Source organism: Mandrillus leucophaeus, unplaced genomic scaffold (assembly GCF_000951045.1).
Source record: "Mandrillus leucophaeus isolate KB7577 unplaced genomic scaffold, Mleu.le_1.0 Scaffold407, whole genome shotgun sequence".
In the NCBI taxonomy this organism is placed as follows: domain Eukaryota; kingdom Metazoa; phylum Chordata; class Mammalia; order Primates; family Cercopithecidae; genus Mandrillus; species Mandrillus leucophaeus.
The window spans coordinates 1002179-1025815 of NW_012104332.1; the positions used below are offsets into that span (position 1 = coordinate 1002179).

At 36.8% G+C, this 23637-nt stretch overlaps 1 protein-coding gene across 3 annotated transcripts in view; it reads right to left on the reverse strand.

Annotated features, from left to right (window-relative positions):
• HOMER1 (homer scaffolding protein 1) overlaps positions 1-23637 on the reverse strand; it is a 154500-nt gene that overhangs the window by 3130 nt on the left and 127733 nt on the right. For 2 of the 3 annotated variants that reach the window (XM_011992201.1, XM_011992200.1), the window contains 2 exons: positions 20620-20730; positions 19930-20010 (listed from right to left, as the gene is read on the reverse strand). The exons of the other annotated variant lie outside the window; for it this stretch is intronic. In XM_011992201.1, coding sequence (XP_011847591.1) covers positions 19930-20010; positions 20620-20730 — 192 coding nt within the window. The remainder of the gene's footprint in view (positions 1-19929; positions 20011-20619; positions 20731-23637) is intronic. 3 annotated transcript variants of the gene reach the window in all.

The window sequence follows — 23637 nt, forward strand, 5'->3', positions numbered from 1 at the left end:
TGTATATATGTCAATCCATCACTCAGAAAACAATACAACTCTCTGTTATTACCAATATTGTGGTAATCAATGCAGTTTGACAGTCAGGATGAGCTTCAGAATCTTAATTTAGAACAATTTAAGGAGATTTTAGACTTGGCCATCCCAGAGAGCAACACAGTTTTAATGACCGGCTTGGTTATCAATCAATCTAACTACTCAACAAAAATCTACTGACTCATTACTTTGTCCCAGGCAACACTCTAGATACTTCAAATACCAAAACGGACTTGAAGACCTATTTATGGATCACTTAGATATTATTTTTATTGCTGTCCACCTATTTCTCCTAACGCATAATTATTAGCAAACACAGGTGAAAGCAGGCAGAGAAAGAGAGAGAAATTAACTTTTTCTGTTTACTGGCAACTCTAGAGAAAGATTAAGACAAGAAATTAACTCTCTAAAATGTGATTTTAGGATCCTCTGAATATGTAAATTATTCTTTACTTTGCCTCAATATCAAATAAATGTATATGTAGAGAGTATCACTCAGCTGCTAGAAACTGTAGTGAAGATACATAATAACCATACATAATAGAGAATTATAAGTTAACAGTTCCAATATATTACAAGCCAAGGGAAAAAAAATGATAAAAGGAAATCAGATGTTCATGACAACAAAAAAAAAAACACTAAACAATTTTTTTTTGACAGAATAAACTCTGGTACACTTAAAAATTATTTAGAAGTTATTACTGCTTTTGTTTTTGTTGTTGTTGATTTTTGAGATGCAGTCTCACTCTGTCCCCCAGGATGGAGTGCAATGGTGCAATCTTGGCTCACTGCAACCTCCGCCTCCTGGGTTCAAGCCTTTCTCCTGCCTCAGCCTCCAGAGTAGCTGGGATTACAGGCATGCGCCACCACGCCTGGCTAATTTTTGTATTTTTAGTAGAGACGGGGTTTTACCATGTTAGCCAGGCCAGTCTTGAACTCTTGACCTCCAGTGATTCACCTGCCTCGGCCTCCAAAAGTTCTAGGATTACAGGCGTGAGCCACCACGCCTGGCCTATTATTGCCTTTAAAATGTCTCTAAATGTGACAAATATAATAAAGTGAGTCTAAAAAAAAAAATGACATAAATCAAGCTAATGATTTCGTTTTGGTTAAAAAATCAGATTGAGAAAAATGGGAGAAAGCCAACTATTACACTTTAAATAAGCAATTCAGATAAGCAATGAATTGAAAGTTATATATCCTTTCTGGAAAGCTCACTTTTACGTTTGAGAGAAACTAAGTGACTGACACAAATTATATTAAGACATATAAAGTACATGGGACAGTGAAAATATCTTGATGTTAGTTACACAACATGATAGCCTCAGAAAATAAGATGTTTCAAAATGTTAATACATCATTTAAATGTTAATTTCTAAAGGAATTCAATCAAGTCTAAAGGACAGTGGAAATTAAAAAAAAAAGATCACTGAAAGACAATCTGGTAAATGTTAAATGAAAAGAACAGAATATAGAGTAGCTCACTGAAAGTGGTAAAAATTTGTAGGCATGAGGACAAACACTAGGAATTAATGTAGAAATAGGAAATAAAAAATAGCTCTGGTGTTGAACTTAGGGACACTTTTTCCCAAAAATTTTTCTCCCAAGTTGGATAAAGAATGAAAAAAAAATTAAAAATTAAAATTTTCTCACAATGTAAAAATTAAACTTTTGAAAAAAATAATCAGGGCAGGGCTCACGCCTGTAATCCCAGAACTCTGGGAGGCTGAATCACCTGAGGTCAGGAGGTCGAGACCAGTTTGGCCAACATGACGAATCCCTTCGTCTCTACTAAAAATAGAAAAATTAGCCGGGCGTGGTGGCATATGCCTGTAATCTCAGCTACTCGGGAGGCTGAGGCAGGAGAATGGCTCGAACCTGGAGGCGGAGGTTGTGGTGAGCCGAAATTACATCACTGCACTTCAGCCTGGGGTAACAAAGTAAGACTCTGTCTCCAAAAAAAAAAAATTGGAAATTGGCTCAAATACATTTAAAAAGTAATAACTCTGAGTTATCTTTGTCAGTGGTTTGACAAGGCTCAAGCAAGGATGCTACAGATGAGTTGCAAGAGCCTGGGAAAATACAAGAAAGGAATCAAGCAGCTATAACGATTTTTAAAGGAAGAATTTAAGGAATTGAATCTCAAACTATTGACTGTTAGATGTTAGCCAGGTATGTTTCTAATCTCTTGACTTTGGATAATCTGCAAGGTCAAGATAAGTAAATTGAGAAGAGAATCTGAAACTAATAAAATATTTATAAATTCAGAAGCCAAACACATGGAGGTTTTAACTATGAGGAAGGAAACAGATCCTGAGATCAAATATAAAAATTCCACTCATGACTGCACAGCATGCTCTCTTGCCTGCTTAAACAATAAGCTTAAGGGTAGAATGTTTCCAACTATAAAAATAGACCAAATGTCACTCACTAGCAGACACCCACTTCACCAGGCACCACCCAGCTTGCCCTCTAAAGCCCTCCTAAAAATGAAAGGCTCCCTTGTTTCCTTGCCAATCAATGACACAGCCAAACATTTTCAATGGAAGCAAGCAAAACACAAAATTCCCTCAGCTAATAAAATTGTGTTATTCTCTCTAGAATGAATCTCCTACTCTAAGCATCTCTTTGTTTGCAGGAATTTTACAAGTTAGATAACAAAAGGGACCTAATACACTGCTTGATGGTGCTAGTCTATTTTTAGGCAAAGAGAATATGTTCCTAGAGCAAGAATAGACAACTTAGAGCACAGGGGCCAAGATGTAAGAGAGGCCATAGTGAGTGGCACTTCTCAGGTGTCTACCTTTTATCTATCTATCTATCTATCTATCTATCTATCTATCTATCTATCTATCTATCACAGAGAGAGAGAATTTTATATACATATATTCTAACAGCAATAACTTCAGCACCTTTTGCTCATATTTTCCAACCAACCTTTCCCTTCTTGCCCTTCTATTTGTTATTTTTTTGTAGAGACGGGGTCTCACTATGTTGCCTAGGCTGGTCTCAAACTCCTGGGCTCAAGTGATCCTCCTGCCTCGGCCTCCCAAAGTGCTGGGCCTACAGACGTGAACCACTATGCCCAGCCTTGCCTTTTATTCTCCATCCAAACTCATTCTTCTGCTCACTATCATTTTGGCTCTGTTATTTCTCTCTTTTCCTTTACTGATGTAAGGCACACACCAGGAGCAACTAGAGAGAGGCATAGTTCAGCCCTGATAAAGCACATTAGACCAGAATCATCAACTCCCTTCTGAGTTTCTTAAAAGGTGGGAGAGGATTCAAGATGGCTGACTAGAAGCAATTTGTACTTGCCTTCTCTACTAAGAAGAACCGAAATAGTGACTAATCATACTACAAATGGATTATCCAAGAGAGGGCACTGGAATTCAACAGAAAAACTGACAAGAAATACCTAAAGCAAGGAAGAGAGAAGGAAGTTGGCTTGGCCAGGATTGGTGGGGAGCTCAGATTCCCCAATATGCATATAGGGTAAGAGAACCTCGGTGGTCCGTATTTCCACCATGAATCCTGCAATCCTAGCCATGGGAAAGTCTCTTGGCTCTCCAGGCACTGGAAACTAACACTGCTGGGAGATTGTGTGACAGCACTGTTCTCGGGAGAGCGCTAGCGCTGGGTGCCACACAACCCGAGACCTAAGCTGCAGCAAGGCACCATTTTAGAGCCCACCTCCAATAAACTGTGGTGTCCTAGAGCCCAGCAGTGCTGTGGCTAAGGCTCAACAGAAACATGGGCTGTTACACCCAGTGCTTAGGTGCAAGTGACTGCAGGCTACTGCACCGAGGCTAAGTGCCATCAAGGCACAGGCTACCACCGTCAGGACTGAGGGACAAGTGGCGTGCACACTTCTCACGCATCAGCCAAGGCTGCTAACAATGAAGGTGGCACTGTCCTCCTGAGCAGCAGGGCAACAATGTAAGCATTCCTGGGGATTGCCCTGCCCCTACCTACCATGGCTGGCACCTGCACATACCATCAGGAGGCCTGAAAACTAGCCTAATTGGCCTGGCCTTGATCCCCTCCATGTAACAGCATACAATCGGGGGGTAGGGGAAGTGAAGGGATTACCCAGCCCAGTCCACCAATGTTGGCACCTGAACACTCCTCCCAGGGGAATGAGGTTGGGCTTACCTTCCCGGCTGCTACCACCACAGCTGGCACCTACCTGCACATGCCACCTGCAGGCCTGGAGACTGGCCTGTCCAGCCCTTTGCAGCCACTGCCAACACCAGCATGCACTGCACGAGACACAGAGGATTGTCCCACAACTGCCATCGCCCATTCTACACCAGTTGCCCAGGGGTCAGAGAACCCACCCACCCTTGCACTGCTACCACTACTGGCTTCCAAGACACCAGGAGACCCCAAAATCAGCTTGCCTGGAACTGCTAACACTGGTGCAAGCATATACCACCCTGGAGCCTAAGGACAGGCACACTTGGCCCACTGCTGCCACCATCAGGGTCCAAAGACTGGCCCACTTGGTGTCCTAGTCCCCAGCAAAATTTCACCACAGCCTCCACTAATAACTGCACCCTAAGCCACTAAGAAAATCACAGGTACTATTGATGCTATTTACAGCCAAATAAATCATACAGAGACCATGCTACTGAACACACTCAGAATAAAAGCCAAAGTGCCCTGTGCATCCAATACCATAGATACATCTACAGGAAAGAATATTCTCCTATGAAAGCAAATTTTAAAAGCTGGCAGAAGTGACTGTTACACCAGATATGTAGATATGAATGTAAGAATACATCAAACATGAGAAACACCTTCCAAGGAAAAGAATAATTTTCCAGCAACACATCCCAATCAAAACAAAATTCATTAAGTCCCCCCAAAATAATTCAAATTATTGATTCTAAAGAAGCTTAGTGAGATACAAGAAAATTCTAAAAAACGTACAAAGAGGCTGGGTGCAGTGGCTCACGTCTGTAATCCCAGAACTTTGGGAGGCTCAGGCAGGCAGATTGCTTGAGGTTAGAAGTTTGAGACCAGCGTGGTCAACATGGTGAAACCCTGTCTCTCCTAAAAATACAAAAATTTAGCTGGCCATGATGGTATGCGCCTGTAATCCCAGCTACTCTGAAGACTGAGGCAGGAGAATCACATGAACCTGGGAGGCGGAGGTTGCAATAAGCCGAGATCGTGCCACTGCGCTCCAGACTGGGCCACAAAGCAAAACTCCACCTCCAAAAAAAAAAAAGTACAAAGAAATCTGAAAAATAATTCAGACTATGAATGAGACGTTTACTAAAGAGATACACACTATAACAGAAATTCTGGAAATGAAGAATTCATTGAATAAAATAAAAAATACATTCAAAAGATTCAACAATAGGCCAGATCAAACAGAAAAAATAATTTCAGAACTCAAAGACAAGTCTTTTGAAATAATATAGACAAAAATAAAGAAAAAGTAATAAAAAAGAATAAGCAAAGCCTTTGTGACATACGGGACACCATAAAGTGGCCACAAAATATGCAAATTATCAGGGTTCTAGGAGACAAACAGAGAGCAAAAGAGTAGAAAAATCTAGTTAATGAAATACCAGATGAAAATGCCCCAAATCTACCAAGATATTTAGACATCCAGATACAGGAAGCTCTGACATCCCCAAACAGATAAAATGAAAGAAGGTCTTGTCCACGGCACATTACAGTCAAAATGTCTAAAGTCAAAATTCTAAAAATAGCAAGAGATAAGCATCTTGTCACCTAAAAAGGACCCCCTTCAGACCAACAGGGCATTTCTCAGCAGAAACCTCACAGGCCAGGAAAGAATGGGGTGATATATTCATAGTGTTGAAAGAAAAAAAACAAAAAACAAAACTGCTAGCCAAGCATACTACATCCAGCAAAATTATCTTTTGTAAATGAAGGAGAAATAAAGTCTTTCCCAGAAAACCAAGGGCTGAAAGAATTCATCATCAGTATATCAGCCCTACAAGAAATGCTCAAGGGAGTTCTAAGTCTGGAAATGAAAGGATGACATTTTCCATCCTGAAAACACATGAAAGTATAAAACATTGTTAAAGCAAACACACAAATAAGGAAGAGAAAGGATTCAAATGGTATCACTACACCAAATCATCACAAGGAACAATAGGAGAAAAAACAAGGAACAAACAACAAAACAACCAGAAAGCAATTAGCGATGTGACAGGAACAAAACCTCAAATATCAACAGTAACCTAGAATGAAAATGGATTACATTCTCCACTTAAAAGATACAGACTGGCTGAATGGATTACAATTATGATCGACTATATGCTGCTTACAAGAAACATACTTTACTTGTAAAAAGACTTACAGATCAAAAGTAAACGTATGGAAAAAGATATTCCATGCAAATGGAAACCAAAAGTGCACAAGAGTAGTTACACCTATATCAGATAAAATATACCTTAAGCCAAAAACAGTAGAAAACATGAAGTCACTATATAGTGATAGAGAGATCAATCCAGCAAGAGGATATATATGTTTCTGGCACACCTAAATTCATGAAGTAAATATTACTAGATTGAAAGACAGATAGATTCCAATACAGTAATTTGTGTAGTACTTCAACACCCCAGTCTCAGCATTAGACAGATCAAGACAGAAAATCAACAAAGAATCATTGTATTTAAACTGGGCCTTGGACAGATTGTAGTTAACAAACAGACTTAAGAGACTTTTTTTTTTGAGACAGAGTCTAGCTCTGTTGCCCAGGCTAGAGTGCAGTGGTGTGATCTCGGCTCACTGCAACCTCTGCCTCCCAGGTTCAAGCGATTCTCCTGCCTCAGTCTCTCGAGTAGCTGGGACTACAGGCACCCACCACCATGCCCAGCTAATTTTTGTATTTTTAGTAGAGACGGAGTTTCACCATGTTGGCCAGGTTGGTCTCAAACTCCTGACCTTGTGATCCGTCCACCTTGGCCTCCCAAAGTGCTAGAATTAAAGGCGTAAACCACTGCATCTGGCCTACAGAACATCTTACACAACAATTCTTCTCATTACCACATGGAACATTCTCAAAGACAGATCATATGTTAAGCCACAAAACAAGTCTCAACAAATTTCTAAAAATTGAAATCGTATTAATTATCTTCTCAGACCACAATGAAATAAAACCAGAAATCAATACCAAGAAAAACTTCGGAAACTATACAAATATATGAAAACTAAACAACATGCTCTTGAGCAACCATTGGGTCAATGAGGAAATTAAGATGAAAATTAAAAAATATCTTGAAACAAATGAAAACAGAAATATACCAAACTCCATGTGACACAGCAAAAGCAAAAGCAGTACTAAGAGGCAAGTTTATAGCAATAAATGCCTACATCAAAAACGTAGATTTCAAATAACAATCTAACAATGTGCCCCAAGAAACTAGAAAAGCAAAAATAAACCAAACCCCAAAATAGCAAAAGGAAATAATAAAGACCAAAAAACAAAACAAAAAAATAAAGGATCAATGAAACAAAAATTTGGTTCTTTGAAAAGATCAACAAAATTGATAAATCGCTAGCTAGACCAAGAAGAAAAAAAAACCCAAATAAACAAAATCAGAAATGGAAAGGGAAGCATTACGACTCACACTACAGAAATACAAAAGATTACGAGAGACTAGTATGAGGTACACATGAACAAACTGGAAAATCTGGAGGAAATGGATGAATTCCTGGAAACTTATAACTTACCAAGATTTGAATCAGAAACGGAAAACCTGAACAGACCAATAACGAGTAGCAAGACTGAATTAGTAGTAAGAAGTCTCCAAACAAAGAAAAGTACAAACCAGAGGGCTTCACTGCCGAATTCTACGAAACACTAAAGAACTAATACCAATCCCCTTCAAACTATTCCATAAAAATTGAAGAGGAGGGAATTTTTCCTAACTTATTCTATGAGGCCAGCGTTACTCTGATGCCAAAAAGCAGACAAAGACACAACAAAAAAAGAAAACTATAGGCCAATATCGCTGATAAACACAGACGTAAAAATCCTCAACAAAATACCAGCCAACTGAATTCAACAGTGTATCAAAAAGATGATATACCATAATCAAATGGGATTTATACCAAGGAAACAAGGATAGTTTAACAGAGAAATTAATAAATGATACATCACATCAACAGAATGAAGGAAAAAAATATGATTATCAATAGATGCAGAAAAAACATTTGATAAAATCCAACATCCCTTCATGATAAAAATGCTCAAAAAACTAGGTATAGAGGGAACATGTCTCAAAATAATAAAAGCCTAAGTGACAAACCCACAATTAACATCATAATGAAGGAGGAAAAGCTTTTCCCTCAGAGATAGGGTGAGACCTCTATCTCTCACCATATATAAAAATCAATTCAAGATGGATTAAAGACTTAAATGTAAGACCTAAATCTATAAAATTACTAGAAGAAAACATTTTAAAAAACACTTCTGGACATTGGTGTAGGCAAAGACTTTATGTCTATGACTTCAAAAACACAGACAACTAAAACAAAAATAGACAAATGGGATTATATTAAACTAAAAAGCATCTGCACAGCAAGGGAAACAATCAACAAAGAGACAACCTGTTGAATGGGAGAAAAACTATTTGCAAACTATTCATCTGACAAGGGACTAATATCCAGAATACACAAGAAACTCAAACAACTCAACAAAAAACCACAAATAACTCCACTAAAAAGTAGGCAAAGGACATAGACAGTTCTCAAAAGAAGACATATTATGGCTAACAGGTATATTAAAAAATGCTCAATATCACTGATCATCAAGGAAATACAAATCAAAACCAAATAAGATATCATCTTATGGCCAGGTGATGGCTCATGCCTATAATCCTAACACTTTCAGAGGCTGAGGCAGGTGGATCACCTAAGGCCAAAAGTTCCAGACCAGCCTGACCAACATGGTGTAAACCCCATCTCTACTAAAAACACAAAAATTAGCTAGGCATGGCGGCGGGCATCTGTAATCCCAGCTACTCAGGAAGCTGAGGCAGGATAATAGCTTGAATCTCGGAGGTGGAGGTTGCAGTGAGCTGAGATCGTGCCATTGTGCTCCAGCCTGGGTGACAGAGTGACACGCTGTCTCAAAAAAAAAAAAAAAAAAAAAAGACAAAAAAGAAAAAGAAAAAAGAAAAGCTATCATCTTACTGTGATTACACTGGCCATTATTATCACTTTTAGATAACATCAGAATTGAACTGATAGAATAACTATCATTAAAAAGACAAAAAAGAAGAGATGCTGGTGAGGATACGGAGAAAAAGGCACTCTTACACAATAATGGTGGAAATGTAAATCAGTATAACTACTAAAAACTATTGGAGATTTTTTAAAAAAATTAAAAATAAAAAAACTATCATACAATCATGTAATCCCAATACTGGATATATGTCCAAGGGAAAATAAATCAGTACATCAAAGGGATACCCACATTTGCATGTTTATCACAGCACTATTCACAATACCAAAGACATGGAATCAACCTAAGTGTCCATTAGCAGACAAATGGATAAAGATAATGTGGTATATATACACAATGGAATGTTATTCAGCCTTAAAAAGGAGTAAAATCATTTCATTCGCTGCAACATGGATAGAACTGGAGGTCATCATGTTAAGTGAAATAAGCCAGGTACAGAAAGACAAATAGTGAATCTTCTTACTGATAAGTGGGACCTGAAGAACTTGATCTCATGGACATAAGAGTACAGAATGATGGTTACCATAAGCTGGGAAAGGTGTGATGGTGGGAGGAGAAAATGAAAAAAGATCAGTGAATGGGTATACATTTACAGTTAGATAGAAGAAATAAGTTCTAATGTTTGATAGCAGACTAGAGTTCCTATAGTTAGCAACAATATATTGTATATTTCAAAGTAGTTATAAGAGAGGGACTGAAATATTACCAACACACAGATAAGTATTCAAGGAGCTGAATACCTTGAACACCCTGACGTGATCATTACACAGACTACACATGTAAAAATTATCACATGTATCCCATAAATATGTAAAATATTATCTATCAATAAAAGGAAACAAAGGCGAAAACAAAGTATAAAATCCTACTGGGCAGGAGGTTATGCTCTGTATTTGTTACAGAGCCTAAAATACTACAATGATTACAATAAAATTAAATAACAATTATAAATACCACCAATGGGGCAGATTAGCTTAATTTCCTTCCTTCCTCTTTCCTTCCCTCCCTTCCCTCCTTCCTTTCCTTTCTTCCTTCTCTTCCTTCTCTCCCTCCCTCTCTCTTCCTCCCCCTCCTCCCTCCCTTGATTTTCCTGACTCAGAGTCTTGAGTAGCTGGGACTATAGGTGCACACCACCATGCCCAGCCAATTTAAAAAATATTTTTGTGGAGACAGGGTCCTCCTGTGTTGCCTAGGCTGGTCACAAACTCCTGGTCTCAAGCAATCCTTCTTCCTCAGCATCCCAAAGTACTGAGATTACAGTACCAAATCCAGCTTTAATTTTCTATAAACTTAAATCTTGCATCATTTAATCTAAATAAAAGCTGTAGAAAAATTGACATCTGATATACATCTTAAACTCTTATGAATAAGATGTATTATTGCCCTATAAGATTGTTAACCTTCTATATAATAGGAAATATAAATAATCAAGACAAGTATGAATAATTTAAAAGAAAAATGGGTAAAACACATACACACACATTTTGAAGAACTTATTCAACAATTACATCTTCTGTGTACTAGGCATTGGGGATAAAGCAGTAAATAAAACAAAGATGATTCCTGTTTTAATAGAACATACATTCTAAAAGGAAGACACTGGCAATAAAGAGGTAAACAGAATAGATTTCTGGGCAGCCATGGTAACAGTGACTATGTATACTGCAATCTACCAACTATCCTCCCCAAACTGTATAAACTATACAAAGGTGTGCAAATTCCATGACTTTGACATAACTAGAAGACACAGAACAATACAAACATCAAATTGCCTTTAATTAGAAAATATAAGCACCAATTTCCAGCAGAGGTATTTCTCAAGCTCTCACTCTAACCATTTGCAAAAGGGAAGGCAGACTTGTGGGGGCAATGCCCAGAAGAGAACAAAAGTCCTCAGACTAAACTACGGTAACCCCAAGAAAGAGAAAGACCATTACCAGTGTGAATGCCAGAATACTGAAAAAAAACTTCTAGAAAACCAGAGCAGATTATAAGAAAGGAACTTAACAGTATAAACGAAACTTGAGGAAGTAGTCTTAGAAAGGCTGAAGACAATTCCAAAGAGCAGAAGATAAAAGGAAGAGAAAAGAATCTTTCAGAGTAAAGGGAAAAAGAAGCAAGAAAGGAAAATTTAAGACCAAAGACAATTAAACTATTAAAGGACATACAATCTTTCTTCCAACTGTCTCTGCAAAAGAGGGTGTTTTTGAACTAATAATTTATAAACCACCCCACACTGCTATTCTATCCACAAAATGCAAATGTGTAAGCAATCTTCATCTACACCAACTATTATAAAAGGAAATAGAAAATAGAAAATGCTAAAAACACTTGAGTAGATGAATCTGCCCAAAACCAACTATGAAGCAGAAGAAAACTCTAACACAATATTCCACTCTGAACTAAATATTCTCAAATAAGCATTTAAAAACAAGTTTGAATTATATATTGAAAAACTTAGAATAGAAATGGGTAAAACAAACAGAACTCCAAAGAACAGAAAGGTTGATTGAACTCATGAAAGAAACAGAAAAAAAAGGCAAAATCTATCAGAAATGAAAACTGAGTTATAAGGACCCAAGGAAAAATAGATTTGAATAGAACTATTTTTCATTCAATTATTACTTATTATTTTAAATAATCCTAGAGAATGAAAGTGAGATAAAGTAGAGAAAATAAAAAGAGGTTGCAAAAGACAAGAAATCAAATTACATAAAATTGGAGCTCCTGAAGAAGAAAAACAACACATTAGAACAGAACTAGTATTTAAAACTTTTATGCAAGAAAACTTCCTAGAAATAAAGAAAAACCTGGATATACAAATTAAAAAGGCCCACTGTGTACCTGGGAAAACACCCTCAACAATGGATTTTGTGAAATATTCTAGTATATCATTTAAACTTTATTTTAAAAATAAAAGAAAAATCCTCAGGGCACACAAGTAAAATTAATCCAAAACTTACAAGGAAAGAGAATCAGACTGGAATCAGATTTCTCAAAAGAGATATACAAAACCCTTGTATAATGGAGTGTCATTTTCAAGTAATTCAATGAAAGAAAATTATGAACCAGGGATTTTATATTAAATATCTTGCCAAGTTGTCACCCCAATACTGAATATATGAGAGAAAAAAAAAGTTTAAACAAGCAAGATCTCAGAAAATATGTATCCATGAGCTCTTCTGCAACCATCTACAAGAAGATAAGCTTTATCCAACCAAGAGATCATGTGGAAACTTCAGAAAAAGGACTGATGGTGAGTGCTATGATTTGAATGTGTCCCCTCCAAAATTCAAGTATTGAAATGTAATGGCCAATGAGATGCTATTAAGAAGTAGGGCCTTTAAGAGACGATTAGGTTATGAGGGCTCCTCTCCTCATGAATGGGAGTAAGGTCCTTATAAAAGAGGTTTCCTCTGCAGTGTTGCTGGCTTGCTCTTCCATCTTCCCCCACGTGAGGAGGCAGCATTCCCTCTGGAGGGCAACATCTTGGAAGGGGAAAGCAGTCCCACAACCAAACCTGCCCGTACCTTGACCTCGGCTTTCCAGTTGCCAAAAGTGTGAGAAATTTCTGTTCTTTATAAATTACCCAGATTGTAGTTTTCTGTTATAGCAGCACAAAAGGACTAAGACAGTAAACATTTAATATATTTAATGTATAAAGACTAAAACAAATGTAGACGATGGTTAAAAAATAATCTGTTAAGTATTCTGACAAGGTAGAAATAATGCAACCGAAAAACAGGAAGAGAAAGGGGAAAATGAAAGCAGAATAAACACATTATTATTAAGTATGTTAATAGTTCAGAGTCAAAGGATATCATTAAAAACTAACACACCAGGCCAGGCGCAGTGGCTCATGCCTGTAATCCCAGAACTTTGGGAGGCTAAGGTGGGAGGATTGTTTGGGCCCAGGAGTTCAAGACCAGCCTAGGCAATAGAGTGAAACCCCATTTCTACAAAAAATTTAAAAACTAGCCAGGCTTGGTGGCATACACTTGTAGTCCCAGCTCCTCGGGAGGCTGAGTAGGGAGAAATGCTTGAGCCCAGGAGGTCGAGACTGTAGGTATCTGTGATTGTGCCACTGGCCTCCAGCCTGGGTGACAGAGTGAGACTGTCTCAAAAACAAAAACCAAACAAACAAACAAAAAAAAAACCCAAAAAAACAAACCAGATAGTATATATTTAAATATGAACACAGGTGACTAGGAGCATTCTAAAGGGGTGGAAGTTCAAAGGTAACTATTACAACAAAATTAAGACCATTTTAAATATTAAGAGACATTTAAAAAGCAAAAGATAGTTAAAAAGAGCAAAGAACACATCATATAGAAAAATTATTAATATAATGCACACACAGAAATGATAACATAATGATGAGTTGAGACCAAACATAAAAATCACATCAATAAACACGAATGAGTTCTCTACTAAAAAATATTTTCAGTTGGGTCACAAAGCACTATCCAAGTATATGTACACAAGACACACAAGGAGCGTTCAAAAAAACTGATAAAATATTAGGTCACCAAAATAGCAGCAGTAAATTATGTAACATAGAAATTATACAAATAAAACCCTGTGATCCCAATGCAACAGAACTAGAAATTAGTAACTAAATCAAAAGATTAAAAAGACCCTTCCACCAGGAAATTAAGGGACCTTTTATACTTTTCATACAGCTGTTGTATGAAAAGGAAATAAAGTCAAAATTACAGAATTTCCAGAAATAATAATGAAAACATTAAATATCAGAATCTATGGGATACACTTAAAGCAATGATCAGAGGAAGATTAATAGCCTGAAACACATATATAAACAAAAGTGAAAGAATGAAAAAAAGGAATTAAATCCCCTTTCAAAATGCTGAAACCTAAAAAACCAAAGCACAAGGCAGGAATAAATAAGATAAAAATAGAAATTCATAAGGTAAATTCATAAGTGGCATTTACTAGTTAATCAAAATTTTGTGTTTTGTTTTTTTTTTTTTCGGTGAGACAGGTCTTGTTCTGTCTCCAGTGCCGAAGTGCCGTGGCACAATCATGGCTCACTGCAACCTCAACCTCCTGGGCTCAAATGTTCCTCCTACCTCAGCCTCCCATGTAGCTGGGACCACAGGTAGGTGCTACTAGACCACAGGTAGGTGCTACTGGACCACAAGTATGTGCTACCACATCCGGCTAATTTTTTGTAGAGACAAGGTCTGGCCATGTTGTCCAGTCTGGTCTCAAACTGCTGGACCCAAGCAATCTTCCCGCCATGGTCTCCTAAAGTGCTAGAATTACAGGTGTGAACCACCACACCTGGCCAAAATCTTTTTTTTATGTATTAAAAAAAAAAAGGGCCAGGCGCAGTGGCTCATGCCTATAATCCCAGCACTTTGGGAGGCCGAGGTGGGTAGATCACGAGGTCAGGAGATCGAGACCATCCTGGCTAACACAGTGAAACCCTGTCTCTACAAAAAAAAATGCAAAAAATTAGCCGGGCGTGGTGGCAGGTGCCTGTAGTCCCAGCTACTCAGGAGGCTGAGGCAGGAGAATAGCTTGAATCTGGGAGGCGGAGGTTGCAGTGAGCCGAGATCGCGCCACTGCACTCCAGCCTGGGCAACAGAGCGACTCCCTGTTTCAAAAAAAAAAAAAAGAAAGAAAAGAAAAAGAAACTTCACAAAGTAGACACATCACTACTAACTTTAGGTAATCACAAAAGAAAGTGAGAAAGAACAAGTACACCAAATAAGAAGTATAAGAGTTCCCATTGAATACAGTCATGCACAGCATGACAATGTTTTGATCAACCGTGACCAGCATATGCAACAGTGGTCCCATAAGATTATAAGGGAGCTGAAAAATTCCTATCACCCAGCAGCTGCCATATCGTCACAGCACAATGCAGTACTCATGTGTTTGTGGTGATGCCGATATAAATAAATCTACCGTGCTGTCAGTTGTATAAATGCATAGCACATACAATGATGTATAGTACATAATATTTGATAAAAATAAATGGCTATGTCACTGGTTTATGTATTTATTATACTATACTATAATAAACTTTTAAAGTTATTTTAAAGTGTACTCCTTCTACTTATTTAAAAAAACATTAATTATCTGACAGTCCCAGGCAGGTCCTTCAGGGGGTATTTCAGAAGAAGGCATTGTTATCATAGGAGATGACAGCTCCATGCGTTACTGCCCTTGAAGACCTTCCGGTGGGACAAGATGTAGAGGTAGAAGACGGTAATACTGATGATCCCGACACTGCGTAGGCATCGGCTAATATATGTGTTTGTGTCTCCATTTTTTGAAAGAAGTTTAAAAAGTTTTAAAAACATTTTTAGATTAAGGATATAAAGAAAATAGTTTTGTGCAGCTGAATACGTGTTCATGTTTGCAGCTATTACAAAAAAGTAAAAAGTTAAAAAAATTTTAAATGTTTATGAAGTTAAAATGCTACAGTAAGCTAAGGCTAATTTATTACTGAAGAAAGAACATTTTTTAAAAATAAATGTAGTATAGTCTAAGTGCAGTGTTGATAAAGTCTACAGCAGTGTATGGTAATATCTTAGGTCTTCACATTCACTCACCACTCACTCACTGACCCACCCAGAGCAACTTCCAATCCTACAGGTTCCATTCATGGTAAGTGTCCTATTCAAGCATACAATTTTTTATCTTATCTACTGTATTTTTACTGTACCTTTTCTATCGTTTCTACTGTATTTTTACTCTACGTTTTCTGTGCTTAGATACAAATACATGAATACTTACCACTGTCTTATGAGGGGGTGGAAGGAGGGAGGGAGGGAGGGAAAAGAAGGGAGAGGAAGAGAGAGAGAAGAGAGCCATCCGGAATAAAACAAAGCAAATATAGCCAAAATTGACATTTGGGGAATGTAAGTAAAGGGTATATAAAAATTTTCTGTATTATTCTTGCAACTTTTCTGTAAGACTGAAATTATTTCAAAATAAAAAGTTTAACTAAAGAACTTATTTATGTAACCAAACACCACCTGTTCCCAAAAATCTATTGAAATAAAAATAAATAAATAGTTTAAAAACAAAATAGATAAAAAACAAGATCATTTCAGATAGTGATAAGTACTAAAAGGAAAATAAAAAATAGTAATACTACAAAAAAATACCTGGGATGGGGTATGGGGACTGTAGCATAGTGAGTAAATTGGGAAGTCAGAGAAATTAACATCTGAACTAAGACCTAAACTAAAAATAGAAGCCAGCCATCTGAAGATCTGGGTAAAGAGTTCCAGGTAAAGATATTCCACATGCTCTAAAGTGAAAATGCACTTGTGACTTCAAGATACAGATAAAGACCAAATGCATGTGAAAAATTGTTCAATGTTGTTCATAATTTAAAAATTAATTAAATAGTTGAGTCACTTCATTTCTTAAAAGATGGCAAAGAAGGGGTCCGGGGAGTACCAATATCCAGTGGGTACCCTGCTTTTCCAGATGTCAATTTCCCAGCATAAGAAATTTTAAAACATTGACACCAAGCAATTCTTGTTTGAAAGTTTATCTTAAAGAAATAATCAGAAAGGCAAAGATTTATGAAAAAGGTTGTAATATTATTTATTTATAGCATAACATTGAAAACAACAAATTGCCATTACTATAGGAATGCTGGAAGAAAACTATGATACCTCTATATAGGAGAATTCTATGCAGCCATTGAGCTTATGACATAAAGTTAGATAACAACGTATATAAAAAAATTGCATCTATATCCATTTCTTGTAAAGCAAATATTATCTAAACAAACACTGGGACAAGGAAATGCCAATTACTTTGCCTTAAGATAATAGGATTATGATTTTTTAAAATATTATATAATTATGATTTTATACTTACCTTGCTAAGTATATTTTTTGAAATTTTTCTAATTTTTTTACAATGGGCATGTTTTTCATAGATATTTATAACAAATATCCAAATACTGCCAAATATCAAAAACTCATAAATTAGAAAAACTGTATCATGGTATCCTTAATTTACCCATAACTATACATTTTCTATCCACATTCATACCTCTAACCAAACTCTACATACTGCAATTTCAGGATTCTTTTCCATCCAAGGAATTTAATGATCCCAATTTTCTGTACTGAACTTATGAATGGAGGTTCAAGGGTGCTGGGACTTTTGATAAACAGAAGATGTTTCTGTGGGAGGGAGAAGGCTGCAGAGGAGGAAATTATTTTGAATTGGAAAAAATATGTTATTTTCTGTAGCTTGCGCTTTTAGAATTCATCCTTGAGTTTTCTAAAAGCTTCCCTGTCCTGTTCCAGGTAGGTTGTTTTGATGATATTTTTGATATTCAGTGAAATGATGGGTAAGAATTATATTCACAATTTCAAGTGCCAGCTATAAAATTCAATTACTGCTCTATAATGAAATCCATTCATTCACACATTTACTGAGAAAGGGTCTCATTCTGCCACCCAGGCTGGAGTGCAGTGGTATGATCATAGCTCAATGCAACTCCCAATTCAAGTGAGGCTCAAGTGATCCAAGCAACTGGGACTACAGGTGCACACCACCACTCCCAGCTAATTCTACTGTTTCATTTTTTGTAGACACAGCATTTCGCTATGTTGCCCAGATTGGCCTCGAACCCCTGGCCTCAAGAGATCTTCCTCCCTCAATCTCCCAAAGCACTGGGATTATAGACATGAGCAACTATGCCTGGCTTCAAATACATTTAGAATTATCAACATGGAAATTTGATATAAATATATCGTCTCTTGGTTTCTCTTCATAAGTGAGACAATGTAAATGCGTATATAACTGAAAATATTTTTTAAAAGAATCATTAAGGATGACTTGACTGTTGCCTGAAGAAGTGTGGTAATACAGAAAGAACAGACTTTGGAATGAAATAAATCTAAGCCTCATTACTTTCTAGCTAAGTGCCTTAATTAAACTTGTTAACACCTTTGAACTGCTGTCTTCTCTTTGAAAATGGTGATACCTCAACTGTTAATGTGAGAACTAGAGCTAATGTAAGTTAAGTGCTTAACATATGCCTGAATCATCGCAAGTACTCAAAAACCAAAACAAATGAAAGACAAAACTCGACTGAATTTCCCCCTTTCTTCCAGCCCCGATTCCATGCTTCATATTTAAGTTCTACATCAGGATTTCACAACCTTGGCATTATTGACATTTTGGGTTGGATAATCTGAGGCATAGCAGCAGTTCTGGCTTTGTCTACTAGGTATCAGTGGTGCCCCCCAACTGTGAAAATAAAAAATGTTTGCACACATTGCTAAATGTCCCCTGGGCTTCAAAAGTGCCCCAAGTTGATGACCACTAATCTATATGGACAATTAAAATATACAAACAGCATTTAATAGGGCCAACCAAAACAAGTGATCTCATTTTTCCCAGACTACTGAAAGCTAGTGATGGGAAGGGGAGAGGGAAATATTCCATTTTATATAAGGAATCTGTTTATTTCATAAAGGGTTATTATGAAGGGGTTTAAAGCCCATGTCTTTGACCACTAACGTATTTTATTATTTTAGTGGTCAAAGACTTGGGTTTTAAAATTTGACTGTCTCCATTTACATATAGGTTGGACAAGTTAACCTCTCCAAGCTTTAGTTTCTTTGTCTGGGTTATTATGACTGTTATATGGATTAAATGCATAATACAGGTAAAGTGCTAAGCCCAGTGTCTGATATGTACTCAATAAATGTTGCTATTCTTCTTATAATCTAGATCCTCTTTCCAATCCTGGGCTTTCAGGTCCCTCTTATTATGCCTTATCCCAAAATCCTCACTCCATACATATACTTATTTCTACTCCCCAAAGTCATCCTAACCCTTCTTTATTGAGGCACCTAACCCTGAGGGTGTAAGAAAAGTGCCCGAGCTGGCAAGAGAAGACTTTGGTAATGAATTCTGAGAAATCTTCCCTTACCATGTCTGACTACCACTGACACATGATGTTTTTTGTACACTGGAATCAGGAAGCATACTATTTATGCAGAAAAAAAGTGAATAAAATTAATTACACTGAAGAACAAAGAGTACTAACTTTTGTTCCATTAGGGCACAACTATTGGTATAATTCATACATTAGTACATTGTGGGGGAAGAAAAAAAAAGAGTAATGTTCCGAAATTGAATAAAATCAATTTGCAAATTTTTCTTTAAATTCAGGGTTTCTTTCTTTCTTGTTCTTTCTTTCTCTCTCTCTCTTTTTCTTTTTATTAAGACAGGATCCCATTCTGTTGCCCAGGCTGGAGTACAGTGGTGTGATCATAACTCACTGCAGCCTCAACCTTCTCGGCTCAAGAGATCTTCTTCAGTCTCCCAAAGTGCTGAAATTATAAGCATGAGCCACTACGCCCAACCCCAGGGTATTTTTTGTTTTTTAATTAAAAGTAGAAATTTCCAAAAGAATTTACTAAATAATTTACAATTTATAAATGACCATCTATGATAATTATAAGCTACATAGATGAAGTTACCAATAACTTTTTAAAAATCAAAGATTAGTCATGAATCAGAAGTCCTGGAAAAGAAAAATGACCAAAACCTACAAAATGGAGTTTCAGAAAAAAAGTCACTGGTATGTGAAAAAATGATGCCTTTCTATGCAGAAATGAATAACAATTTTTACTACAGCTCACCTGTAGTTTCTGAGTCAAAGAGTCCCTCTGTTCTTGTAGTTCTCTGGCATTATCAATTTCTTGTTTTAATCTTTCTATTTCCTAGAAAAGGCAGAGAAATGTCTTAGTATTTAAACTATATCAACGAAAAGGAAGGTCTTGTTTTTCCCTGAAATTATTTATTTTAGAAAAAGATGATTTTAAAAACATTCCTTCATATTGACTTTTAGAGGGATGAATTTATCTTTATAAGTACGTTGTCTAGAACGGAATAATCTTAAGCAACAGTAACAAGTCTAACTTGGTGGTTCTGGTACAGTACTGCTTTGAAATAACAATCTGAACATTTTAATGTTGCTTCAAGCTTTGTGGATATAATTATTTCCTAAGATATTAAAGTTTTGACTGGAACCCAGAGAAAGCAACAGCTTTTAAAATCCATTTAACCCCTAATGATTTTCTGTTGACTGTATAAATGCAACTCTCATCTGGAAGGCAATAGGTGGTATCTCAGTCTGACTGCCTCACCACAGTTCACAATAACAGAAATAAGGATAGGGAAAATGTGAGCAAGTGTAATAACACTCAAAAAAAATTTCATCCTTAAAAAAAGGTCACAACCTGACTTTATTCCATAAAATACCTTTAAATTTGACATGGAATCTACACATATGTTAGCTAGATTACAGATGAGTAAAAAGCAGCAAATACCTCTTCCTTCACTTTCAGTGTCTCTTCCAGTTCTTGTATTGTCTGATTTAATTCTGTCTTATGAGTATGTACTGCGTTTGCTTGGCTACTAACACATTCAAGTTCAGTCACCTAAAATTAAATGAGAACACAGATTAACTTAAAGTTCAGCTTTAAAGAGTTTCTTGCTAAAGACATAGCCCCAAATAAGTGAAGAGTATATTCTGAATAAATACATAAAAATTAATTTGAGAAATATTAAGACACTCAAGGTAGAGTGAATATAAAACTAGGAAAAGGGAAAAAGACCAAAGGAAATAATTATTTACATGGTTTGGTCATGGAAAGGTTACGATAACTTAAATTAAGTGATTAATGACAGTAGAGAATCCCTATAATGAAAGTCTTCTTTAAAAATTTCTTCCAAAAACATATTCAAGATCAGATATGGCCATCTGTCCTTCATCTGTAGCCTTCAAATTCAATATGGGTTCTGAAAACTGGCTTTGCAGAAGGAGAATTTTTTCAAATACATTTCCAACATGTAAGAGAATCTGGAAGAGAAAATAGGCTTAAAATACAACTTAAATCATTAGATACTAGAATGACTTTACATCAATAGTGTCTCTTATGGGTAAGATAAAATTTTGTTAGTCAATAAGAATTTACCGAGGGCCCAAAGACTAATATAACTTTTAATGAGCACTTGGTATTTTTTGAGAGAACAAAGAGGGGCACTGTCCTTAAATTTATACCATCCCAAACTAGAATCAACAATAGAAGTCAACATAAACATACACACGCACACGCACACACCCTATTGCAGCTCTTTACACATATCATGTACTCACAAAATTTTGGTTTACTAGAAAATAGTAAATTCTAGACTACTAAGGAAACAGAATAAATCCCTCTCCCTGGCATTTTCCAAATATCGAATTACCCTCTACATTCTGTGATTCTATCTCTTAAATAATTTTCTTCTTTTCTTCTTATATACTAATAGCCTCGTTATAAACCCTTATCACCCAGGCCTGAACAAAACCAACAGCCTCCCAATGGACTTAATTATAACCTTTTCCTATTCTTCTCTGCAAATTGCTAACAGATTCATCTTTCATTCCTGTGATTCCGCCATTCAAAGACTTTCAGCAGCTCATCTTTTTACGATATCAGATCTAAACCCTCAGATCTTCTGTATATTGGCCCCAACCTTCTCAACCATCCACACTGCCCAAGATATTCAGTGCACACTTCCAACTAAAAGCAGGCAAATCTCCTTGTCCTAAGAACAAGTGATATTCATTCCCAACTTGTTGATTTAACTAGAATGTCCTCTCTTGCCTCTGAAAACCATTCGGACCTAACCAAACCCTTAACTCTTAGCTCAGCACGTACTTTCTCCAGAAAGCCATTCCTATCTGCCCAAGCCTTCAAGGCTCTCCTCTGGTTCATAAAACCAAGCATCTGTTCAAAAATCTTGGGAATTATTTCAGTTATTGTTTAATATGTATTTGCTTTCTTTGTCTCATTATATAATAAATTCCTTAAGGGGAGTTCCAATTCTGATAATGATGAAATAGTTTTTATTGGAGTAACTTTCCCATAGAAAACAATTGCAAATTGTGGGCAAAATGTAAGAGTCAACTATTTGAAGGACCTGGTGAGTAACCAAATTGGGCAAAAGACTGCAAGAAAGCAGTCACTTTGGGTGACATACACATTTCCACATCTGCAAGAAAGCAGTTACTTTGGGTGATATACACATTTCCACATCTTTTTGCCTGAAGGCACTCCGCAGTCTGGCTGCATTGCTTGACTGAACTCAAACAGAGATCCATAGTCTTATTTCTCTCAGGAGCCTGAGAATTTTAGGACTCTGCAGAACACCTGGAATAACTAGGAGTAGGAAAAGAGGTGGAAGGCTGAAAGAACTAAACTGTGACGGTACTCAACACAGAGATGACAGTTTGAAGTTCTGCTAGTCCCTGCTAAATTAGAGGGCCTTGGTAAATACCTCAAGCTTTTCAGTGAAACCTTGGAAGGGTTATGTCTTACAGATAAAGATTTCCTAGGACAATGTGATTTACCCTAGGGTTACAGCAAAATTGAAATAAATGAATTCTAACAAAGCATAAGTACACAACTCCACAAATTCAAGACAATCCCCAAATAATTTAACTGCCTGCTGAAACAAAAACTGAATATTGTTCAAAAATAACAAAATCTGTGGTCTCTGCAACATCTCATTTACAATGTCCAATACACAATTAAAAATGACTACATGATAGCTCCTTAATATTTTCTGGCTATGATAATTGTCATAAATTGTTTCTTTTAATTGTGGTAAAAAACATATAACATAAAATTTATCATCTTAGTCATTTTAAGTGTGTAGTTCAATAGTGTTAAGTATGTATATTCACACTGCTGTGAAACAGATCTCCAGAACTTTTTTAACTTGCAAAACTGAAAGTCTATAACCATTAAACAACTCTCCTCTCCCCCATCTAAGTTAATTTTTATACACAGAATAGAATAACATTTACTCAGGTTTCTAACTTTTCCTCCCTGTCTCAACTCCATTTCCTTTTTTTTCCCTTGCTCTGTCACCCAAGCCGGAGTATGCAGTGGTGTGATCTCAGCTCACTTCAGCCTCTGCCTCCTGGGCTCAAGTGATGTTCCCACCTCAGCCTCCTGAGTAGCTGGAACTACAGGGACATGCCACCACACCCAGCTAATTTTTGTATTTTAGTGCAGACGGGGTTTCACCATATTGCCCAGGCTGGTCTAGAACTCCTGGGCTCAAGCAATCTGCCCTCCTTAGCCTCCCAAAGTGCTGGGATTATAGATGTGAGCCAATGTGCCCAGCTTGGAATCCTTTTTAAAAAGAGAAATTAAAGACATCTGTTGGGTGAAGCACTTCTATGCCTTGAATTTAAAAAAAAAGCAAACTTCTTTTTTTGTTTTTTAGAGACAGGTCTTGCTCTGTCACCCAAGCTAGAGTGCAGTGGGGCCATGATAATTGACTGCAGCCTC